The 22,983-nt window shown below is 55.9% G+C and overlaps 1 protein-coding gene across 2 annotated transcripts in view; it reads right to left on the minus strand.

Moving 5' to 3' along the window:
* Nucleotides 1-22,983, minus strand: part of OLFM2 (olfactomedin 2) — a 58,341-nt gene that overhangs the window by 21,070 nt on the left and 14,288 nt on the right. Inside the window, exon 1 of one of the 2 annotated variants that reach the window (XM_062179132.1) lies at nt 22,008-22,142. The exons of the other annotated variant lie outside the window; for it this stretch is intronic. Coding sequence (XP_062035116.1) covers nt 22,008-22,142 — 135 coding nt within the window. Of the gene's footprint in view, nt 1-22,007; nt 22,143-22,983 lie in introns of those variants that run through there. 2 annotated transcript variants of the gene reach the window in all.

Raw genomic sequence — 22,983 nt, forward strand, 5'->3', positions numbered from 1 at the left:
TTTATCAAACAGGACCCCAGGCAGGAGAGGACCGGACTGGAGCCTTGGGAGCTAATGTCTCTGCGGCGCTTACCGCCCCGGTTCAGAGCGAGTGCTGGAGAAATGTCAGCAGCTGTCTTCCCTGCAGCACCAGAGAGGACGCCCAGCGTGCTGTGCTCTCAGCCCCCAGGATTCGCAGCTGGACGAGGAGTCCAGAGGCGATCCAGAAGGGTGTGGCGGGGAAGCAGGCAGTGCTGCTGAGCCTGGAGGCAGCACTGGTCTGAATGGCTGGGGAGGGGGCTGAGCCGGAGTCAGCAGGATCGGGGGCATGGGAGCAGTGCCTGGAGGGCCGAGAGCGTCTGCTCAGCCCATGCACTATTTATTGAGCATCTACTGTGTCCCAGGCACCCAGGGGCCAGGCAGCCCTCCCCACCCTCAGCAAGCTTCTTGTCTAGTAGGGGGGAAAGACAGTGCTCCCAGGGATGTGGGTGTGGCTCAAGGAGGCGTTGAGGCTGAAAGAAAGAGAATGGGAAATGAGGTGGAGTTTTCTGTTAGTTTCTGAGCTCTGGGCTCCTGGGGACACGTCCTGCAGCCTGCACATCCCACAGCAAATCTGGCCCAGCACAGAGATCAGAGGGCAGAACTGGGGGAGGCTGGGGTCTGCACGTCCCTCACTCCCCTCTCTCCAGGCGGTAGCTGGGTTCCTGTCTGCTGTGTGGAGCTCCCAGCTCCTGACTCCAGCAGTCGCACACCCCGGGAGGCAGCAGTGCCGGCTCAGGTACCTGGGTCCCTGCCACCCACTTGGAATTGAAATCCCAGCTCGCCGCTTCAGCCTGGCTTTTGCACAACTGGGGAGAGAACCAGTGGACAGGAAATCTTTGTCTTTCAAATAAAATAAACAAATTTAAAATTTTTTAAAAGATTTCCTGGCCTGGGGAGGGGGGGGTGCTTCCTCTTCATCCTATCTCTTCCTCTAACCACACTAATGGATTGCAGCTTGCCCTAAAGACCTCGTTTTAAACATTTTTATTGATTTGTTTGAAAGGTAGAGACCTCCCACCCACAGGGCCACTCCCCAAACATCTGCAACAGCTGGGGCTGGGCCAGGCTGATGTGGGGAGCAGGGGAATTCCATCCAGGTCTCCCGTGAGAGTGGGAGAGACCCCCCCCCCAAGTACTGGAGCCTGCTGCCTCCCAGGGTGTGCATGAGCAGGGAGCTGGATCGGAAGCAAGGGAGCCAGGACTCGAACCCGGCACGTGGGAATCCCAGGCGGTGACATAACTGCCACACCACACAACTGCCCCCACAGCGCTTTAAAGAGCTTATCTTCAAATTCACTCTCATCCCGGGGTACTGGGAGTTAAGAGTTCCACGTAAGAATTTCAGGGAGACAGAAGTCAGCCCACAGCCGTGGGAGAGCTAGCAAAGATGGAAGATCGGATGGTGGGAGGTGGACTGGCTGAAAGAGGCGATGAAAGCCGCCGGTGAGCTCCAGGCGCGCGCATCAGGGGTTGCCTCGGCCCAGCCTTTTGAGTTCTCCTGGTCTTTCAAAGGAACGAATCTCAAAGACATAACACAGCCCCAGCCGCGAGGCAGGTCCTCTGCTCGGAGGGGAGAGGGCAGTCACAGCCACCTGGGTCGCCCGAGCCCTTTGTGATGGAGAGTGGGCCACTTGAAGGGAAATCGATCCTGGCTAAGCCGGAGCAGCTGCTCCCAGCCAAAGCCGCCCCCTCCCCTCCAGGGCCGGGATGAGAGCCAGCAGGAACTAGGGGCTTGTTCTGCCAGGTGGCAGGCCCTGAAAGGCCCTCAATCAGCCCGCATTGTGGTCACAAGCGCCTGCGCCCGTCCTCCTCCTCCGCCATGGGGGAGCTTGAACTTCACCTCCGGCCCCAGCATCCAGCAGAGACCAGCCCGCGTGGCACACTGATCATTACCACCAGCCAAGCACTGCCCGTGTGCCCGGCACTTTCTATGCACAATGCGGGCACGAGGGACCTTGTGGTGTCACCTCCTGGCCACAGGACCCCAGGCAAGTGACTTGAACCTTCACCGCATCTCAACATTCCCATCTGCAAAATGGGATGATGGGATGTTCATTTCTGAGATGTGCTAAATTGAATTGCCAGGGTTGGGGGATGGAGAGGAAGAGGGATAAGGGGAAGGTTAATTGGTTAACAAGCTCCTGGTGAGAACAAAAGACCATTGCACAGTCCTGACTGCGCAAAGGTACTTCAAAAAGTTCATGGAAAAGTTGGATTAAAATGAGTTAAGCTGTTGCTTGGGATGCGCACATCCCGTATCAGAGTGCCTGGCTGGGGTCTCGGCTTTGATCCAGGTTCCTAGCTAATACCCCTGGGAGGCAGCAGGTAGCAGCTCCAGTCCTTGGGGCCCTGCCACTGATGTGGGAGACCTGGATGGAGCTTCTGGCTCCTGGCTTTGGCCTGACCCAGCCCCAGCTACGGCAGACATTTGGGGAGTGAGCCTGTGGATGGATATCTCTCTGTGTGTGTCACTCTGCCTTTCAACTAGATGAAAATAAATGAGCTTTAAAAACTCTTGGCCGGCGCCGCGGCTCACTAGGCTAATCCTCCGCCTTGCGGCGCCGGCACACCGGGTTCTAGTCCCGGTCGGGGCACTGATCCTGTCCCGGTTGCCCCTCTTCCAGGCCAGCTCTCTGCTGTGGCTAGGGAGTGCAGTGGAGGATGGCCCAAGTCCTTGGGTCCTGCACCCCAAGGGAGACCAGGAGAAGCACCTGGCTCCTGCCATCGGAGCAGCGCGGTGTGCCGGCCGCAGCGCGCTACCGCGGCGGCCATTGGAGGGTGAACCAATGGCAAAAGGAAGACCTTTCTCTCTGTCTCTCTCTCACTGTCCACTCTGCCTGTCAAAACAAAACAAAACAAAACAAAACAAAAACAAAACAAAACAAAACAAAACTCTCTCTTCCTCTATCACTCTGCTGTTCGAATAAACAAATAAATAAAACTTTAATATGCATGCATATTTTAGGGCAAAAACACTTCTGAGACTCATGCATTTTTTTCATAATATGCATTTCCATGAATTTTTGGAAGACTCCTCATGTGTTAAAATCCTAACTCACATCCTCTCTGGAGCCCCTAGGCCACACCACATCCTGCTTGCAACCTCAACCAGTTGAAACAACAGGTGCGTCTTATGGGCTGCCTCCTATCCCAAACCTTTCCTTGCTTTGGGTAACCCAACCCTCATGTAATCATGAAATCAGCCATGGTAGCCTCATTGCAGACAATTTATATTTATGATTTCCTTCCCCAGTTTTTCTAATTTTTAATTTTTTTTCCATATGAAAAAGTTCTTAGTGCTGGGCTGTGGACGTATTTCCAACTGCTACCTGCTGTTGGCTGTGGGAACTTAAGCCAAGACCTGGTCTTTCTATCTGGCTAGTATCTGTAACAGCTCAATAAACCCTTTTATCTCTAAGAATGCTCAGCCTCTGAGAGTTTCGGCTTCACAGGAGCCAGCAGAAGTGCCGGCCTCTTAGCATTGTTCTGGGGCTTAAACGAACGCTGTGTGCACGGAGCTCGGAGCTCTAGGAAGGGTCAGCTACCGGGATCATCATCTCCGTTCACCTCCCAACCGCGCTGGGCTGTCAGCAGTGGGGATGTCACAGGCAGAAGAAGGTGAGGAAGCGGCAGGGCCCGACGTGCCCTCAGAGATTGAAACTGTCGGGAAATTCTAGAAGGTTCCATGGATGGAATTTATTTTTTTATTTTTATTTTTTTATAATGATAGAGCTTTTACTTTTTTTTTTTTTATGACAGGCAGAGTGGATAGTGAGAGAGAGAGACAGAGAGAAAGGTCTTCCTTTTTTTTTGCTGTTGGTTCACCCTCCAATGGCCACTGCGGCCAGCTCATCGCACTGATCCAAAGCCAGGAGCCAGGTGCTTCTCCCAGTCTCCCATGCAGGTGCAGGGCCCAAGAACTTGGGCCATCCTCCACTGCACTCCCGGGCCATAGCAGAGAGCTGGACTGGAAGAGGGGCAACCGGGATAGAATCCGGCTCCCAACCAGGACTAGAACCCGGTGTGCCGGTGCCGCAGGCGGAGGATTAGCCTGTTAAGCCACGGCGCCGGCCATGGATGGAATTTAATAAGAGGACCTGGAAGGGCTGAGAGAAACCAGAGTAGCAACTATGAGAAGCTATCGCCACCCTACTTAAGGTGGGCAGAACAAAAGGAGGAGGTGGTGGTGATGGCGCCCTGGAGTTGGGGTCACCAGACAGGGAACTTGGGGAAGCAGCTGCCCAGGACAGGTGGGACCCCAAGCCAGGGAGCTGAGAGAATGGAGCAAGTCCTTGACAACCCCTCTTTTACCTTGCCCCCAAACTCCCAGATCAGCCTCCTATTGGCTGAACCCAGCAAGAAGGCAGTGAGCAAGGGAGCCTGGGAAATGTAGTTTTCACGGCTCAACACCCTCCATGACCCACAACACAACAGGGAAGGATAGGGAGTATATGTTATGTGAATGACCAACACGCAAGACTCAGAGCCCAGAGTGCCTCTCTGCAGTAATCCACGGGGTGGGGTGGGCATTTGGCCTAGCAGTTAAGATGCCCGCATCCCATATCAGAGTACCTGGGTTCAATTCTTCGCTGTGGCTCCTGCTCTTAGCTTCCTATCAATGCAGACCCTGGAAACAGCGATCATGACATTTTCAGCTATAAGCGCCTAGCACTCCCCATCCGTCCATCTGCTCTGTCGGTTTCCCAGAAACCACGTTTGCATTCATTTTTAAAATTTCAATATATATGAAAGGCAGAGAAACAGACAGAAATTTCCCATCCACTGGTTTACCCTGTATTACACCTGCAACAGCCAGGGCTGGGCCAGGCCAAAGCCAGGAGCCAGGAGCTCCATCCAGGTATCCTACGTGGGTGCATGGTCCCAAGCACTTGAGCCCCCACCTGCTGCCTCCCGGGGGTGCACATGAGCAGGGTGCTGGATTGGAGGCAGCACCAGGACTTGGAACCAGGCGCTCTGGTATGGAATGAGGGCGTCCCAAGTGGTATCTTAACTCCTAAGCCAAAAGCTTGCCTGTTTATGCATTAATTTTACAAAGTATCTTTCTTCCCCTCCACCAAGTCATTCAGTGGCTTCCTGTTTCTGTGCACTGCAGTGCTGCCAGCACCTAGAACAGAGCACTTTGCTCACAAGAAGGGCACGTGGCATCTATTTGTTATTTTTAAAAATCTGCACAACACTAGCAGGCACTTGGCTTAGCAGTTAACACACCAGTTGAGACGCCTGCATCCCTTATCGGACTGCCTGGTTCATGGCCCAGTTCCTCTGCTTCCAACCCAGCTGTCTGCTAACGCATGGCCTGGGTGATAGCAATGATGGCTCAAGGACTTGGGTCCCTACCACCCAGCCGGGACACTCAGCTGGAGCTCCCAGCTCCCGGCTTCAGTCTGGCCCAGAACTGCCTACTGTCGGCATTTGGGGAGTGAATCAGTAGACAGGAGCCTTTTGTCTCTCCAGTTAATCGCTTTTTTTGAAATATCCATGGAGAAAAGGTATATATATAAAATCCATACCACAACCGTATGAGCTGAAGATTCACAGCTTGCCCCTTATGCACACAAGAAAACAGGCCCAGAGGGGGAAGCGGTCTCTACCGTGTGAGTGGCCGGCTTTGCGTGGTCACATCCGTGCACGGGAGGGAGGCAGTGGGCCGGCCCCAGGCAGGTGTGAGCAGGTGTCTGGGTGTGAATGCCTGTGTGTGGCCGGGCATCAGAGGATGCAAAACTGTGCATTCATGCTGAAGCTCTGTGCGTGCACGCATGTGTGTGTGTGTGCGTGTGTGCGTGTAGGGGTCGCTCTGGGGGGCCCAGATGAAACTGGAGCTGAAGTGGAAGGAAAGCAGAGGGTGAATACACAACCCCATCAGCCAGAGACTTGTTATTTATAGACGGATCCTGGTTCATAAATTCCAAATGTTTTTTTTTTTTCCCCTATCTCCCTCGCTGCCAGGCCCTTATAAATATTCATGAGTTTCCTGCCTTGGAATATTTGAGTAGTCGGAAGCAGGAGTGGGGCAGCCGGGGAGAGGGGAAGGAGAGGGTCCCGGTGGTGCTGGGAGAGCGTGCAGGTGGGAGGGGCGCGGGGGTCTCTCTGGATTTGCTTCTTCCTCTCTGGGCTCCCTGTCATGCTGCAGCTGGGGAGAGGAGGAAGGTTCTCGGTCAATACAGGGAGCCACGACTGCCTCTCAGTATTCTTCCCCAGCGTCTGTGGAAAAATACCACCCACTCCGGGGGCAGAATAGGCGTCTAATGTTTTCTTCGCTCCAGAGCTAACGTCGGCTTGGAAACTCATTGCCCTGGGACCCCAGCTCAGGAGGGAGGGGGAGACCCCTTGAATGCACCATGAGGCAAAGGGGACCCTGCAGAGAAACCATGAACCAGGCACGTGTGGCCTCCTGCTGCATCCCAGAGATGAAGGAAGTCATAGAGCTGATCTGTACAGGAACAGACAGTGTGCGTGTGGGGACGTGTGCACATGAGCGTGTCACTCTCCGAACAGACGTGGTCAACAAGACGGTCAACCTGAGCATGTTCTAGGCTCACAGGTCCTAGCTGGCTCCAACTTGGGTCCTGGGACAATCTGGAATTGTAGAATAAAAGTCCCTTCCCCTCCTAAATCTTGGGACACTGCAGGTCATTCGCAATGGCCATTAATCCCAGGGGCACTCGACAGTTGGGGTGAAGTGGTTCAACAAGTAGGGAAGGCAAACCTCTTCTCCAAGTTCCGTCCTCCTGGGTCCTGCTCTGACCTGTCTCAGGATGTGGCTTCACCCCTGGTCCATCTGAGAACTCAGGTTCAACCCTGGTCTATCCCAGGACCTTGGTTTGGCCTTGTCTATCTCAAGGCCCCTGGGTAGCCCTGATCTACCCAGGGATTGGATTTGGACTTGGTCTTCTGTGTCTCACCAGACCAGTCTTATCTTTGGTCTGTTCCTATACCCAAGTTCTGCCCTTGTCTATCCAGGGTTCAGGCTTGACCCTAGTCCATTACAGAGTTAACCACCGAGTATCTTAAGACCTCCAAGGTGTGTCCCTGTTCAGTCTCGAGAACTGAATTCACTCCCCATCTTGGGACCTGAGATGAATCTGATATATTTCAGAAGGCAGCACCCCCTCTCCCCATCTACATCAGCTCCTGAGTCTACCTGACCCAAGGTGAGCTCTCACGACCAGGTGAGGGTCTCCTCGGGTATCTTATCTCTCATGGAGAACCTTCCCCCAAAAGCTCACAGCCCTTTGGATGAATACCCATGGCAAGTGACTGCTGTGGCCCAGGATTAATGAGGGTAAGGGGATTTTACTTTTCCAATGCCATGATCTAAAATTCATTAAAGTGGATTTATGGGTCTCTTTCCAGGATTATTGCAAGGCTTTCTTGACGAGCTGTTATAAGTAGCATGAATCTTCAAGACTGGGGGGCTTTACGAGAACCCACCATGAGTCTTTTTTTTTTTTTTTTTTTTTTTTTGACAGGCAGAGTGGACAGTGAGAGAGACAGAGAGAAAGGTCTTCCTTTGCCGTTGGTTCACCCTCCAATGGCAGCCATGGCTGGTGCGCTGCGGCCGGCGCACCGCGCTGATTCGAAGCCAGGAGCCAGGTGCTTCCTCCTGGTCTCCCATGCGGGTACAGGGTCCAAGGACTTGGACTCCACTGTACTCCCTGGCCACAGCAGAGGGCTGGCCTGGAAGAGGGGCAACCAGGACAGAATCCAGCGCCCCAACTGGGACTAGAACCCGGTGTGCCAGCGCCACATAGCGAAAGATTAGCCTAGTGAGCCACGGCGCCGGCCAAGAACCTACCATGAGTCTTACCTCGCAGATATGGGAGTGGGGCATGGCCCCCCACCACCTGAGATCTCCCCAGGCTCAGATGCCAAACCTCAGGGCGGGAGCTCCAGTGAAAGCATTGAAGAGGGCTTTGTTCCTGGGTGCATTAGCAGGGGGAAAGCCAGCGCATGGCTAGGGGCCAGCACACACTGAACAGGGAGGCTCAAAACTTCTCCAGGTCTCCCAATCTCCCCCCACCTCCCCTGCAGACCTCCCAGAGGGAGCGAGAGCTGTGAAACGGGATCTCCTTTCTCAGAATCACAGTCAGGCAACCCTCCTGGTCCCTGCTTGTTAGAGCAGAGCAGCCACCTGTCATCCTAAGGTTGACGGCACCATCCTTGCGTTGGGTACCTCCTGCCTCCTTGGGGTCTCAGACACTCAGTATCCTGCATCTTGCTTATTTACGCACTTGACACCTGACATCTGACAGACTCAACTCCTCCTCCTCTCAAGTATAACTTTCTCACTGCTTTTTAAGTACATGCAAAGCCCTCCTATTAAGACACACAAGCAAAACACACCCTCCTTGACCTCTCTCTTCGACTTCCGGCTTCTCTCCTGCTGTTCTTACCCATCTACCTTACCTGCTCAATTTCTTCACCTCCTAGACTGGTTCCTCCACCAGTCCACCTAGCTTCTGACCACTGCACCACCACCAAAGCTTCTGCAGAGTCCACCAGTGGCCTCCCACGAGTTTCTTTTCAGACCACCATCTTTCTTGATCTCTTAATACAATCCAATTCTACTGACTGCTCTTGTTCCTTTTTTTAAAAATTTACTTATGTTAATGTTTAAATTTTTAATGTATTTATTTGAGAAGCAAAGAGAGAATATGCATAAGTTAGCTCGCCCATCTGCTGACATCCACAAATGTCCACCATGGCTGGGGCTGGGCTGGACTACAGCCAAGAGCCAGGAACACAATCCAGGTCTCCCACATGGACGGCAGAAACCCAAGGATCTGAGCCATCGCTGCTGCCTCCCGCAGTCTGCACTAGCAGGAAGCTGAAGCCAGGGGCTGAAGCCAGCAGTCAAACCCGGGTACTCTGATGTGGGGCACAGGTGTTTACCTGCTAGGCTAAATGCCTACCCCTGCTCGCTCGCTCTCGCTCTCTCTGCATTTCCTTCCCTTGGCCACCACAACACTCACTGCAATGCCTTGGGTATGCACCCTAGAACTCATGTTTTAGAAACTTAATTCCCAAAGCCAAAGTTCATGGTATTGGCAGTAGAGCCTTTTAAGGGGTGATGGGTCACAAGGCTCTGCCCTTGAGAATGGATGGGGCCACTGGTGGATTAGTGGAGCCAGAGGCTGTCACAGGGGTGGCTCTGTGACAAAAGCTCTCTCTGGTTAGCCTCGCTGTGTTTTGTGATCTCACACTCTTGCCCGTAGTCCACTGCAGCAAGCCGCCCCTCACCAGATGCTGAGCCATGCTGGGCCAGGCTCCAGAACCATCAGCTAAATAAACCTTCATTGTCTGTCTCCTGGCCAGTCTGTGCATTCGGTTATAGCGATGGGAAAGATGCACGCTCACACACTCCCCTCCCACCAGTCTTCATCTCCTTTGCAGGCTCAGCTTCCTCCACCCGGCCACTGAGTGCTCCCCGACATGCAGACGTTTGGTTAAGATGTCTCTCGGTGCACCTGCCTCCCGTGGCAGAGTGTCCGGGTTCAACTCCTGGCTTCATTCCCAATCCCAGCGCCCTGCCAATGTGCACCCGGGGAGGCAGCAGATGGTGGTTCAAGTAGCTGAGTCCCTGCCACCCTCATGGGAGATTCGAGGGGAGTTCTGGGCTCCTGGCTTCAGCCTCACCCAGCTCCAGCCATTGTGGCTATCTGAGGAGTGAACCAGTCAGTGGAGGCGCTCTCTCTCTCTCTCTCTCTCTTCCCTCCACGCTCCCTCCCTCTGTCACTGCCATTAAATAAATCAATCTTTAAAAAAATAAAATAAAAAATGGAAGGTGTGCTCTTCTCCAGTCCCACAGATCAGGGGCTCAGACACCCAGGCACTCCCCTCATCCCCATCCCCAGTCCCTCACCAAGTCTGGTTGACTTAATTCCTAGATTTTCTTAGGATCTGCGCACGGTTCTCAGTCTAAGCAGTAGACCAAGCCATGCTCACAACTCAGAAAATCCATCTGGTCTACCTCGAGCCACACACACACACACACACACACACCCCGCCTTGTCTTGTCTTGCTACACCACTCTACACATGGGAGCCTGAGGGAACATTGACGGCACACGTGCGATCCTGTCATCACAAACTCCCCAGAGCTGGACTGCTGCTAGGCTTACGATACAGAGGCAACTTCTTCCTGTGGCTACAAGGTCCTGTGCTTCTGCCGTTTGCTTACTTCATTGCTCTCGTCCTGTGTGGGCTTCCCACTCCAGGGGATGCTTGGGTCTGTCACACTTCCTGTGATGCCTGTCACTCCAGGGTCTTTGTACACGCTGTTCCCGCTGCCCTGAGCTCCCTGTCCTCTTGCATCAGCTCTCCAATCATGCTTCCTCTCTTTCTTTTCTTTTTTTTTCTTTTTCCACAGGCAGAGTGGACAGTGAGAGAGACAGAGAGAAAGGTCTTCCTTTGCCGTTGGTTCACCCTCCAATGGCCGCCGTGGCCCACACACTGCGGCCGGCGCACCGCGCTGATCCGAAGCCAGGAGCCAGGTGCTTCTCCTGGTCTCCCATGGGGTGCAGGGCCCAAGCACTTGGGCCATCCTCCACTGCCTTCCAGGGCCATAGCAGAGAGCTGGCCTGGAAGAGGGGCAACCGGGACAGAATCCGGGGCCCCAACCGGGACTAGAACCCGGTGTGCCAGCGCCGCAAGGCGGAGGATTAGCCTATTGAGCCGCGGCGCCGGCCTCCTCTATTTCAAATTAGATCAAACCCTTATGGGATCTTTTTTTCCCTCAAAGCTTTTCTTTTTACCATACTTGCCATTTATTATATCTTTTTAAGTTCTGCTCTTAGTTAAAAACAAGATTTATTTATTTGAAAGGCAGAGTTACGCAGAGAGGAAGCCATGGAGAAGGAGAGATCTTCCATTTGCTGATTCATTCCTCAAATGGCCACAATGGCCAGGGCTGAGCCAGACTAGAGCCAGGAGCCAAGAGTTTCCTTTGGGTCTCCCACACGGGTGCAGGGGCCCAAGCACTTGGGCCATCCTCCGTGCTTTCCCAGGCGCATTAGCAGGGATCTGGATTGGAAGTAGAGAAGCTGGAACTTGGGGCTGGTGCTGTGGCACAGCAGGTTAAAGCCCCAGTCTGCAGCGCTGGCATCCCATATGGGCGCTGGTTCAAGTCCTGGCTGCTCCACTTCCGATCCAGCTCCCTGCTATGGCCTGGAAAAGCAGTGGAAGATGGCCCAAGTACTTGGGTCCCTGAGCCTGTATGGGAGACCCAGAAGAAGCTCCTGGCTCCTGACTTTGGATCAGCTCAGTTCTCGCCACTGCAATCATTTGGGGGAGTGAACCAGAGGATAGAAGACCTCTCTCTCTCTCTCTCTTTTTCAAAAAAATAAAATAAATCTTTAAAGAGAGAGAGAGAGAGAGAAGTTGGGACTCGAACCGGTGCCCATATGGGATGCAGGCAGTGCAGGCGACCGCTTAACCCGCTGCGCCACAGCGCTGACCTCTCATATTTTGCAAGGGGACTCCAGGCATGCATGTCTGCTTGGCTCACCACCTTTCCTCCCACAACGCACAAAGAAGAAATGCTCAGATAAGCACTTGTTGAATAAGTCCAGGGATCGGAAAGTGGCCTGACTGCTTTCAGGATCAAGTCTGGGGATCCCGCCCGGCGCCCAGGCTCTCCACGCACTCAGGGGCGGAGCTCTGAGACATGGTAAAGATCAGAGGGAACTCTGAAGGGCACAAGTAGAGAACAGCAATTCACCAGAAGCAGGAATTCGGGAGTGGAGGTGACCAACAGAATACAGGGACACTTCAAAACGTTTTTTTGGGAAAAATGCATTAAAAGACAAGTTTATGGAGCCAGCATGGTGATGCAGCGGGTTAAGCTCCGCCTGCCACACCAGCATCCCATATCAGAATGCCGGTTTGAGTCCTGGCTGATCCGCTTCTGATCCAGCTCCCTGCTAACATACCTGGGAAAGCAGCGGAAGATGGCCCGAGTGCTTCGGCCCCTGCCACCCCTATGGGAGACCCAGATGGAGTTCTGGGCTCCTGGCTTGGGTCTGTTGCGGCCATCTGTCTCTCCTCCATCACTCTGCCTTTCAAGTAAATAAAACAAATCTTTAAAAAAGAAAGAAAAGAGGGACCTCCGAAACAGAGGTGGGGCGCAAGCCAGGGGGAGACACACTGCACTGGCCTGTGGAGAGGCCTCTCTCCAGGCTCCTGAACACCAAGGAGCACCCCGCCCCCACCACCTCCGCCCTGCCCAGCTCTGCACTGCGCATCTTCCCCCAGGCGATCACGCCTCCTTTGTGTATTTGTTTCTCTTTCCACCAAAGCACCAGCTCCACAGGAGCAAGTGTGTCCACCTAGCACATTGTAGGGTGCACAGTCATAAATGTTCGTTAACGGAACTGGCGGGTGAATGCTGGCTTTCCAAGGCCCCGGAGCCCCAGCCATCGGGCTTTGTGAGATTTCTGTGTTCCTGGACCCAGCAGACTCTCCCACCCCCACTCACCCCCAGGCTGACAGGAAGCAAATGAGAATAGAGAGAGATGTCCACCGAGGAGAGAGGGAACCTGGGAGCAGGAGAGGGGGTGGCTCTGAAGACTGCCTCCCTCCCCTCCCTCAGGCTGCAGGAAGAGAAGGGGCAACTGGTTAGGTTGGGAGCCCAGGGACAGCGCGGCAGGTGCAAGGCCAGGCGGGGTGGGGGTGGGGGGCTGGTGGGAGACCAGGCTGGGAAACTAGCCAGAGGGCTAAGGTCCCTCTGCATTGCAAGGACAGCATCACGCTGGTAGTCTCGGTTTTCTGTGAGGCTCCCACAAAAGGCTCGCCCTTTGTGCATGAGCCCAGTAATTAGCTGGGGTGGGAGAGAGAAACCTGGGGGAGTGAGGCTGGGCTCAGGGCTCTGGATTTCTGGGGAGCTGGGTGGCTGCGCACCCAGACCCCTGCCCCATGCTCTTCTGGGATGGGCCTGGGGGCCCTTCCAAGACCACTGTTGTTGGCTCTGAGACCTCACTTTGCCAAATTCTGGGGCTGTCCTCAGATGTGGTCCTTTGTGTCCCCCCTAGAGGTATGGGGTACACAGGTGGTGTGTCTGTACAGGACTAGCCATGTGCACACGCGTGTGCATCTGTGAGCTGGTGCCCATGGCCATGAACCTTCCTGTCGTCCACACACATCCTCACGCCTTTTATCTCAGGGGCTGGTGCTGTGGCACGGCAGGTAAAGCTACCACCTGCAGTGCCGGCATCCCATATGGGCACGGGTTGGAGTCCCAGCTGCTCTACTTCCAACCCAGCTCCCTGCTAATGTGCCTGGGAAAGCAGGGGAAGATGGTCCAAGGGCTTGGGCCCCTGCACCCACGTGGGAGACCCAGAAGAAGCTCCTAGCTCCTGGCTTCAGATTGGCCGTTGTGGCCATTTGGGGAGTGAACCAGCAGATGGGATATTTCTCTCTGTCTCTTCCTCTTTCTCTGTAACATTGCCTTTTGAGTAAATAAGTAAATTTTTTTTTTATAGAAAGAACTTTTATTTCCCTACACAGATGCCGTTCAACTTACAGAAGTTGCATCCCCGTAACGCAACGCATATTGAAAATATCATAAGTAATGATGCATCTAACCCACGTGAGCTCCTGGACACCCGGGCTTGGCAGCACAGCACACCAGAGTCTCGGCTGCCTCCCCCAGTGAGCCAACACGCACACGGATAACACCCACGGCCCTCTGCGCGCTCTTCTGCCCGGCCGTGCAGAAGCCACAGCCATGCCACACGTGTGTGTCCACCGGAGACCACCTGGGCCCTTCCACCCCTAACACTCTACATCCGTGAGTGTCCGCGAACACAGCCTGTGCTCCTCTCGGTAAGAAGCGACATCTGTATTGTTCCATCAGCTGCCCTCTCAGGGCCCCTCAGCTAACTCATTAGCGTTGCAGCTGCTCCTGAAATATCCCCGCAGAACTTATGCTCCACTAATAAGGCCAGCTTCCCGCGGAGGTCACATGGCACTGACCAGGGCTAATGGAGCCAGCCCCGGCCAGCAGGGTTAGGGAATCCTGGACTCCTGGAGTAGCAGAGAATGCACTCCCTCCAAGAAAGAGCAAATTCCCCTTCCTACACGTACTACAATGTCCCAGCCAATGTCTGCTATAGAACTAAGTCAGATTTCAAGATACATTTATGGCTACTGGCATCACACTAAGAGCTGCAAGAGCAGACTTGTCATTATACTGAAGGCCGCATCACTGTCATTATTCTGAGGGCTACATTAATAGACTTGTCCTATTGAAGGCTAAATCTCTGATGGGCACCACACTGAGGGCTGCATCCCTAGTGGGTACTACACTGAGGGCTGCATCCCTGATGGGCATTACACTGAGGGCTGCATCCCTAGTGGGTACTACACTGAGGGCTGCATCCCTGATGGGCACTACACTGAGGGCTGCATCCCTAGTGGGTACTACACTGAGGGCTGCATCCCCGATGAGTACTACACTGAAGGCTGCATCAACAGGACTGTCATTATGCTGAAGACTGCCTTACCTCACATCAGTGAGGATTACATCCTAAGACATATAATGAATCACTCTTTTTGTCCGTACCTCTGAGGGTCCCAATCCCAAGCTAGGCATTATCCTGAAGCCTTCATAACCAGGAAGCCCAAACTGAGAAGCGACCATTTTCCTTCTGCACTGCTATTCCCTCAGTGTGGGGTGCAAAGGGGCGGGCAGAGGTGGGGTTCAGAAATGACCCTAAAGGACCACAGCAGTAGGGGAACTGGGGGCCCTGACCTCACGCCACAGGGAGGCAGGGAAGCCACAGTGGACAGAGGTGCACACAGCACATGAAGAGCTAGAAATCGTGCCTTTGATCCAGCCGTGCTGCAGGGGAGGGGCCAGGGAGATTCAGAATGTGCAGCTTGGGGTTCCTCCTGGAAGCTGGAAGCTCCTGCTATGTCCTTGCTACCCCTTTGGGGGCCCTTACCAAGCCATTCCTTCCCACGCACGCCCTTGATGCTGACCCTGCAAGCACGGGTCTTCACGGCCTGCCCCAGGAGCCACGCCGTGACAGGTGCCGGCACGGGTCACGTCCTCAGCTGTGCTCCACACGCCCCACTGCACCTCCACACACTCAGGCACGCCTGGTGTGGCTCAAACATTCCCCACGGGACAAGGAGACCAACTCCAGCATGTCCCCTGGCTCAGACACGCCGGGCGGCCATCTGATTCCCTACGCGAAGGGGTTTGTCTGCCAGGAAGACTCACTCTGACACCATGACACGCCCCGCTGTGCAGGGACAGGCTCCGACACACACGCACACGGCCCAGCAGGCTGTGGGGCGTGCGGGTCTCCAGCCTCTGCCCGCAGCCGCCTTGCCCTTCTATACGATTGACGGGGCAGCAGGGAGAAGGCTGTTATAAATTAAACATCGTGGCCGGCTGAGCACCCGGCTCTGCCATCCGTGCACTCATTGGCTGGTGGGCTCCCAGGAGGCCTCGGGACCGCGGGGTGGGGGAGAGGGCAGGAGAAGTGGCTCGCTTAATGAATTAGTCCTAATTGAGATATCTTCGCAAATACGTCTTTATTGAAGGACACGATTCCTTCCGTTTCCTGGGAATTTGTCACCTCTTGTTTGTCTCTGGTCCCTGAGTGTCACAGAAATGACAAGAAAAGAAAGAGCTCTCCAAGGACTGCTTGAACCTTGGCTGTGTTGCTGGTTATGATGTGCAGGAAGCCGCAGCGAGGCACAGAGACCCGGGCGGCGAGAGATGGGGGAGACGCAACACCAGGCAGGAGGCAGAACAGGAGGCACAGGCTCAGACCCAGGGCAAGACACAGGCAGTGAGAGGCACAGAAAGTTTGCACCACGGAGGGACCGAAGCAGGGACGGATGGACTCACGGCTGGACAGACAACCGCGCCTCTGCCTCTTCCTGCCTCGCCCAGCCTCCCGGCCCCTGGGCAGCGCAGCGGGCCCGCAGCGACAATGGAGCCTGATTCCTTTTGGGCCCTCCCCACTCTCCCCTTCTTTGCCCTCCTGCAATTCTCCCTGCAATCATCTCCCTTGTTCAAAATGAGCTCTTGCAGCTGCAGCCCAGGCAGCCGCTCCATCCTGGAGCCAGCACAGGGGGCCTGGTGGCTGGGTCCTAGAGGGATGATGCCCGGCTGGGTGGCAGCGGGGGGAGCGGGGATGAGGGCTGGGTGCCCACCTCTGCCCCCAGCCCCAGCACTCTCCGGGGGGCCTTTAAGGGATTGTGTTGGTCGGGCTGATGTCGCCACCCTCGCTGGGCCCTTCCTAACACCCAACAGCGCTCCTGGCTCAGGAGGTCACTCAGGTCCAAGAATTCTACTGCGTTCCATGGTCCCCACCAGGGTCCTAGGGTGAAAAGGAGAAAGGAGCCCAGAGAGAGAGAGATAGACAGACAGCCGCAGACAGACAGACATAAAAAAGGTACACACACAGACACCAAGAGGCACGGGTGACAGAGACAATCAGAGACCAAAGAGAGAGGAACACAGATGCAGAGACAGCCGGGACAAGACAGAGACAGGCAGAGATCAAGGAACAGACAGAGCTTACGATCAATAAGCCACTCAACAAACATTTATAGAGTGAATATCTACTCTGTGTTTTAACACACAGTTAAGACACACAGAGAGAAATCAAGATGGTTAATGAGATGGGGGTGGGCATAGAAGGGCAGTTTAAACATAGGGCTCGAGACAAAGACAAACAGGACAGAGGCAGCCATGGGCAGAGAGCTCTGCGTCTCTGCCTCAGTTGCCCAGTGGTGGCCTCTTCCCGCCCACACACAAACACATCCAACCCCATCCGATCCTTCAGGGATGGGCATCTCACCTAGACATCCATACCCAGTATCACAGTTCTGGTTCAAGTCCCAGCTCTGGCTCCCCATTCCAGCATGCTGCTAATGTGGACCCTGGGGGCAGTGCTAACTTGGGCCCCTGCTGCCCATGTGGGAGACCTGGATTGAGTTCCAAGCTCCTGGCTTTGGTCCAGCCCAGCTCTGGGCACCTGGAGAATCAGTGGATGGAAGATTATCTGTCATCTCGCTAGCTATCCATCTATCTAATCTCTCGCTCTCTGGCTCTTCCTGGCTCTCTGCCACTCAAATAACTTCTTAAAAAGCTTTCAGAGAAAGCTGCCTTCCCTCCCTTCCTGGCCCAGCATCGTAGGGAAAAGTGAAAAGGAAGTAGGTTTCGAACTCCCCACCTACAAGGCCTTTCGGCTCTGACAGAAGGCACCTTCAATGATGTAACGCAGGTGTTACACTTTGAGGGACATCCATGATTTAACAGGCACTTGACAAAGAACTCACACAAACAGAATTCTGGACATATTTCTGAAAATCTCATCGTTGTGCCGTGATTGGTCACCCAATTCGACAGTCTGCCCAACCAGCGATGCTGCAAGCCTTCTGCCACTTCTCCTATGATCTGCGTATTGTGAATTGAGCACATAATTACCACAGGTAGTAGAGAACGAGCAGTCTGGAAGAACACACCGAATATGAACAGATGATATATATATAAGTCCATGCCTTTCCACTGTTTTCAGCACCTAGCAAACTCTGCCACTCACATGGGAGACCTGGGTGGAGTTCCTGGGTCCTGACTTTGGCCTGGCCCAGACCTGGCTGTTGAGGCCATTTGGGGAGTGAACCAATGGATGGCAAATTGTCGAACCCCATGCTGGTCTTCCACATGGGCGGCAGGGACCCACATACTTAGTCCATCTTCCTCCGCCTTGCCAGGCGCATCAGCAGGGAGCTGGACCAGAAGTGGAGCAGCTACAACTTGAACACTCCAATATGGGATGCCAGGGTCACAGGTGGCAGCTGCACCACAGTGCAGGCCCCTCTCTTTCTTACAAAGCCACCGGGGTTCAGCCATAGGAGCTGAAGTGTTAGAAGCCAGAGTTCTCATTGTTCAGGTAAGAGAAGGAGGGACCGCCAAGAGTAGGGGAGGCATTCACGAACATTTGGTCACACCTGTCACTCTTTGAAGTTAGACGTGGTCACATGGCTTGCTTTGACCAATGAACTGTGAGTGAGAAAAAAATAACAGGCGAAGTTTTAGGAGCGGGAAAAGGATCTGCTCTGCCCCCTTATTTCTTGCCCCAACGACCGGATCCCAAGAGAGCCTCCATCATCTCAGGTTCCTCAGTGGACAATGGCTACCATGGACAGAGCCCTCAAGAAGCAGTGTTGGAACTTGAAGTTGTGTAGTGTTGTCTCTCTGGACCAGACACGGGCTATCCAGGGCTTTCCAGAGAACTGTCAAGAAGAGACACGGATGCCCAAGCTTCGGTTCCTCACGGGGAAGTCCTCAAAGAGGGTCTTCTGACACCTGCCCCCACCCTCCCCACTTCCCCCAGCGTAGAACACATCTCCTAGGCTGGCGCCGTGGCTCAACAGGCTAATCCTCCACCTAGTGGCGCCGGCACACCAGGTTCTAGTCCCGGTCGGGGCACCGATCCTGTCCCGGTTGCCCCTCTTCCAGGCCAGCTCTCTGCTGTGGCCCGGGAGTGCAGAGGAGGATGGCCCAAGTGCTTGGGCCCTGCACCCCATGGGAGACCAGGAGAAGCACCTGGCTCCTGCCATCGGATCAGCGCGGTGCACTGGCCGCAGCGCGCGGGCCATGGCAGCCATTGGAGGGTGAACCAACGGCAAAAAGGAAGACCTTTCTCTCTGTTTCTCTCTCTCTCTCACTGTCCACTCTGCCTGTCAAAAAAAAAAAAAAAAAAAAACACATCTCCTGCCTCCTCTTGCCTAAGGGGGGGAGGGGCAAGGACGTGCTCGCACCAGGCCCCACGAGGGCACCAGGCCCCACGAGGACGCAGTCGCTGGCAATGGGGCTGACAGCTCTTAGTCTGGTCCTGGATTTACGATCCCCAGCCATTCTGGGGAAGGCTCCCATCCCACAGGGATGCTCTACGCTGGGAGTTGGCCAAAGGTAGTGGAAGGGGCAACTTCCTCCTGCCTCCTCCCACAAGAATGCCAAACTGCTTCTCCAGGTTGGGGGTTGGGGACAGAAAGGAGTATGACCCAAGGGTCTGGGCTTAACCCCACCCACCAGTGAGGTCCTTTATTAAGGCAAACAGCAGCACCCAACCTCCTGCCCCGGAACTTTGGGAATTGCCACTGCTTCAATTCCAGAACCCCTCCCCATCTCCCTCCCACACCGGTGCTCACCTAGCCCTGCAAGTCCTCTCAACCCAGCACCTGCTACGTGTCTGGGCACTTCCGGCCATCCTCCCCAATCCTGAGCGAGCTGAAGCTGATCTGGATGTTTGACAACTGTTTATTGCAGGCCTACTACGTGCTTGGCTACAAGGATACACAAAAGCCCTCCTGACAGGACAAGTACCTACTTTGCGCCCAGTCATTTGTTTACATTTAAAAGTGGAATCCGAGGACCCGTCTGAAGGGTCAATTGTTGGTTCAGCCAATTGACAATTATTTTTCGTAGGCCTGCTATGCAGCCGGCCTTAGGGTTCAGTTCTAAAGAAGATGCGGACCTTATGGTCTAATGGAGACTCAGAATCCTTGACTAATAAGGAGGTTGGAGCTTAGAAAGACGGAATAATTTCCCCAAGGTCATACAACTAGTTAATTGTAGGGCCAGAATTCAAGCCCAGATGAGCTCAACTCCAAGTCCTAACACCACCTCAGCATGCGCTATGAACGGCACGGAACTGGGGGCTTTCCAGGATACACACGCTCCACACAGTGGATGCGCTCAGTAGGTTCACTGAAGAAATAAAAAGGAGGAAGGATGAACGGGTGGGTGGATGGAGACGCGGACGGGTTGAGGGATGGACGCACAGAGGATAGAGATGGTTAGATGGTGGATAATGGATGGGTGGAAGGAGTGGTGGGTGCCTAGATGGATGGATTGATCCAAGGACAAATATAAAGATGGATGGATGGATGAGTGGATGGAGAGTTGGGTGGAGCGACAGAAGGAATGGGCAAGCATCAGGACAGTAGAGTCTCTGATACCCGCAACAGCTGAGTTGGAAATTAGCATTTCCATTTTTTTTTTTTTAATAGACAAGGAAACTATAGCTTGGGGTAGTGAAGTTACTGGCCTGGGGCCACACAGCAAGGTGGAGAAAAATCTAGATTCCAACCCAGGTCTCTCAGACTCCCCAAGCATCCTCAAGTCACTGTCCTCTCCCAGCCCCTCTGCATCTCATTCTATGGAAAGCTCTACTGGAAAGACAATGGTGAGCCTGGGGGGAGGAGGATGGGCGAACCATTAGCTTTCAGCCACTGATTTCTCACACAGTACCGGATCAAAGGGCTATTAGCTATGAAAGGGCTGGAGTGGGGACCAGGTCTGCGTGGACGCACACAAACAGCCTTACAGAGAACATACAATGCGCCCAGGGATTCACCCACATCCATACAACACAGGCACACACACACACACTCCTAGATACACACTTGCCCACATAGGCAAACACATCCACCCTGCAAACACACACACCCAAGGCAGAGTTGCCCGCTTGTGCAAGCCTCCTCGGAACACGCCACCTGCTTGCCTTCACACACACACCCGCGCACAACACACGCATGCATGTGTACACTCTCAGGCGGCGGGGAGGGAGGTGTGGGGCTGCTCCCTCCCCACTGGGATGTCAACAACAAGAAGGCTGTGTCACAAACTCCCAGGCACACCTGCAAACACACACACACACACACACCCCAACCTACAGGCAGGGACACAGCACAGCGTCTCAACACTCACACTCACTCTCACACCCAGGAAGACACACTTGCACACAAACTTTGTCCTGATGCCCCCGACTCTTACCTGCCCCCTCAACAGACACACCACGACAAACCCCAGACAATGCCACTTGGTGTGATAGACACTGCTGCCTCACACACGGGCTGCCAGTGGGAATCTGGACTTAAGGGTGTCACCTGTGCCAAGCCCAATTCCAACTGCGCCCAGGGACCGGACAAAGCTTGGTCCCAGTGGATATGCCTCCCCACACACACACACACACCCACACCACCAGCACCATTAGCCTGCAACCCTTGGAACCCAAGTCTTGCCTTCCAGCAAGGGGAAAAGAGGTGGTGTGGTGTGGTGGCTACCGGGAACCAAACAGTGGGGACTGGCGAAGTTGGGGCAACAGGGAGGGGAGAGGGAGCCCGGGCATCCCAGAAGCACCTAGGGGGAGGGGTCCTGGAGACAGAAGATGGGAGGGGCTCCCCCAGGGGCCGAGCTGGAGGAGACTAAGGGACGTCACAAGGCAGGAAGACCCCTTCTGTCTCCCCAGGACCACCGTTATTAACCCGGGGGGAAGCAGGAGGACATAGGCGATGCGGGGGTGGTGGATGGGGCGGGAGGGCGCAATCCTGGAGTTTCCGGAGGTGGTGGCCCCGGTGTGGCTCCCTGGGAGGACGAGTGAGGCAGCTGCGGACAAATATTCAGCACTTGCTGTGGGGGGGGGGGGTGTTCCGGGGGGAGTAGAAAAGAGAGATGCAAAGAGATACAGAGACAGGGAGAGACAGAAAGACACATCCCGAGAAGCAGAGAGACACTCAGAACTACTCGGAGCCCCTGCAGGTGGAGGTGCCACTGGGAGACCCCGAGCCTCTCCCTCTCCATCCGGCGCAGGGCCCCTCCCAGCCCCCCAGATCCCGCCCGCTCCGCTCGCCCCGCTCGGGCCGGGACCAGGCTCCATTCCGCAGCCCCTGTGGCCTCCGCCCCGGGGGCCGGGCCGGGCCCCCGCGAGCCTGGCGCGTTTGCCTGCGTTCGGGCCACCCTGCTCATTAATAATAGTAACAGCAATCAATAATAATACCAGCACCGGGAGGGAGGCTGAGCGGGTCCCGGGAGAGCCGCCCGCCCGCCCCCCGCCCCGGCGCGCCAGGCGCTGGTGGTCCGAGGTCCCCCCGGGGGCTGCGGCTGCGGCGCGGGCACCACGCCCCCCCCAAGGGAGCGCCCCCCGCGCGGCGGCCACTCACGATTTTCTCGGAAGCGCCCGCGCGGGACACGGTGCCGTTGAGCCCCACGAGCGAGGGCAGCGTCTGCGACATCCAGTTGGTGACCATGGCCATGGTGCTCAGCACCGCCCCGATCTTGAGCAGCGGCACCGACATCGCGCCCCCGCCTCATGCCCCGGGGCCGCCGGGCGCACGGTCCCTAAGCCACCCAGGCACACCCACCCACCCACCCACCCCCGGAGGAAGCGGGGGTCGCGAGCGCGGGCTGGGGCAGGGGGCGGGCCGGGGGGGGGGGCTCGGGGACGCGGGCTGCGGCTCGGCGCGCCTCGCGGGCTCGGCTTTATAAAGCGCCGGCTCGGGCCCCCCCCAACCCCCTCCCGCGCCTCCGCGCCGGGCACTTCCAGCCGCCGTGACGTCACGGCTCCGGCCCGGAGCCCGGCGGGGGGCGGGGGGCACCCAGACAGCCCCCGCCCCCTCCCCGCCGCCGCGCCGCCCCCGTGCCGGGGACCGCCCCCCGGGGCAGGGGACCCACCCCCCGGCTGCTGGAGGCACTCCCGCCCGCCCCCCCACCCCACTCCCACCGCGGCGGCGGCGGCATCCCCAGCCCCGCCCCCAGCCGGTGTTCCCGCCCCCGCCCCCACCCCCCGCGGTATTCCCGGGCTGCCCTCCGCGCACCGCCCCTCGCGGAACCCCCGGCCGCTTGGGCCCGGCGTTACCACGAGCAGCCGCCCCCCACCCCCGGCCACCTACTACGGTCGGGACGGTGACCGCGGCTCGCCAGACCCCCCAGGAGCCTAGGCAGGGGCGGCGCGCCGGGGGCCAGACACCTGTGCGCTCCCTCGGGTCGGGCAGCCCAGGGTCTCCGCGGGCTGGGGGAAGGGGCTTCCCCCCGGATGAAGCCCACTCTGGTGGTGGGGGGAGGCGGGGTGGGGACGAGAGGGGCCCGCAGCCGCCCCCCACCCCGGCCCTGGGGGTCACTTGGGCAGCGCGGGGGTCC

Source organism: Lepus europaeus, chromosome 20 (assembly GCF_033115175.1).
Source record: "Lepus europaeus isolate LE1 chromosome 20, mLepTim1.pri, whole genome shotgun sequence".
NCBI classification, from domain to species: Eukaryota; Metazoa; Chordata; class Mammalia; order Lagomorpha; family Leporidae; genus Lepus; species Lepus europaeus.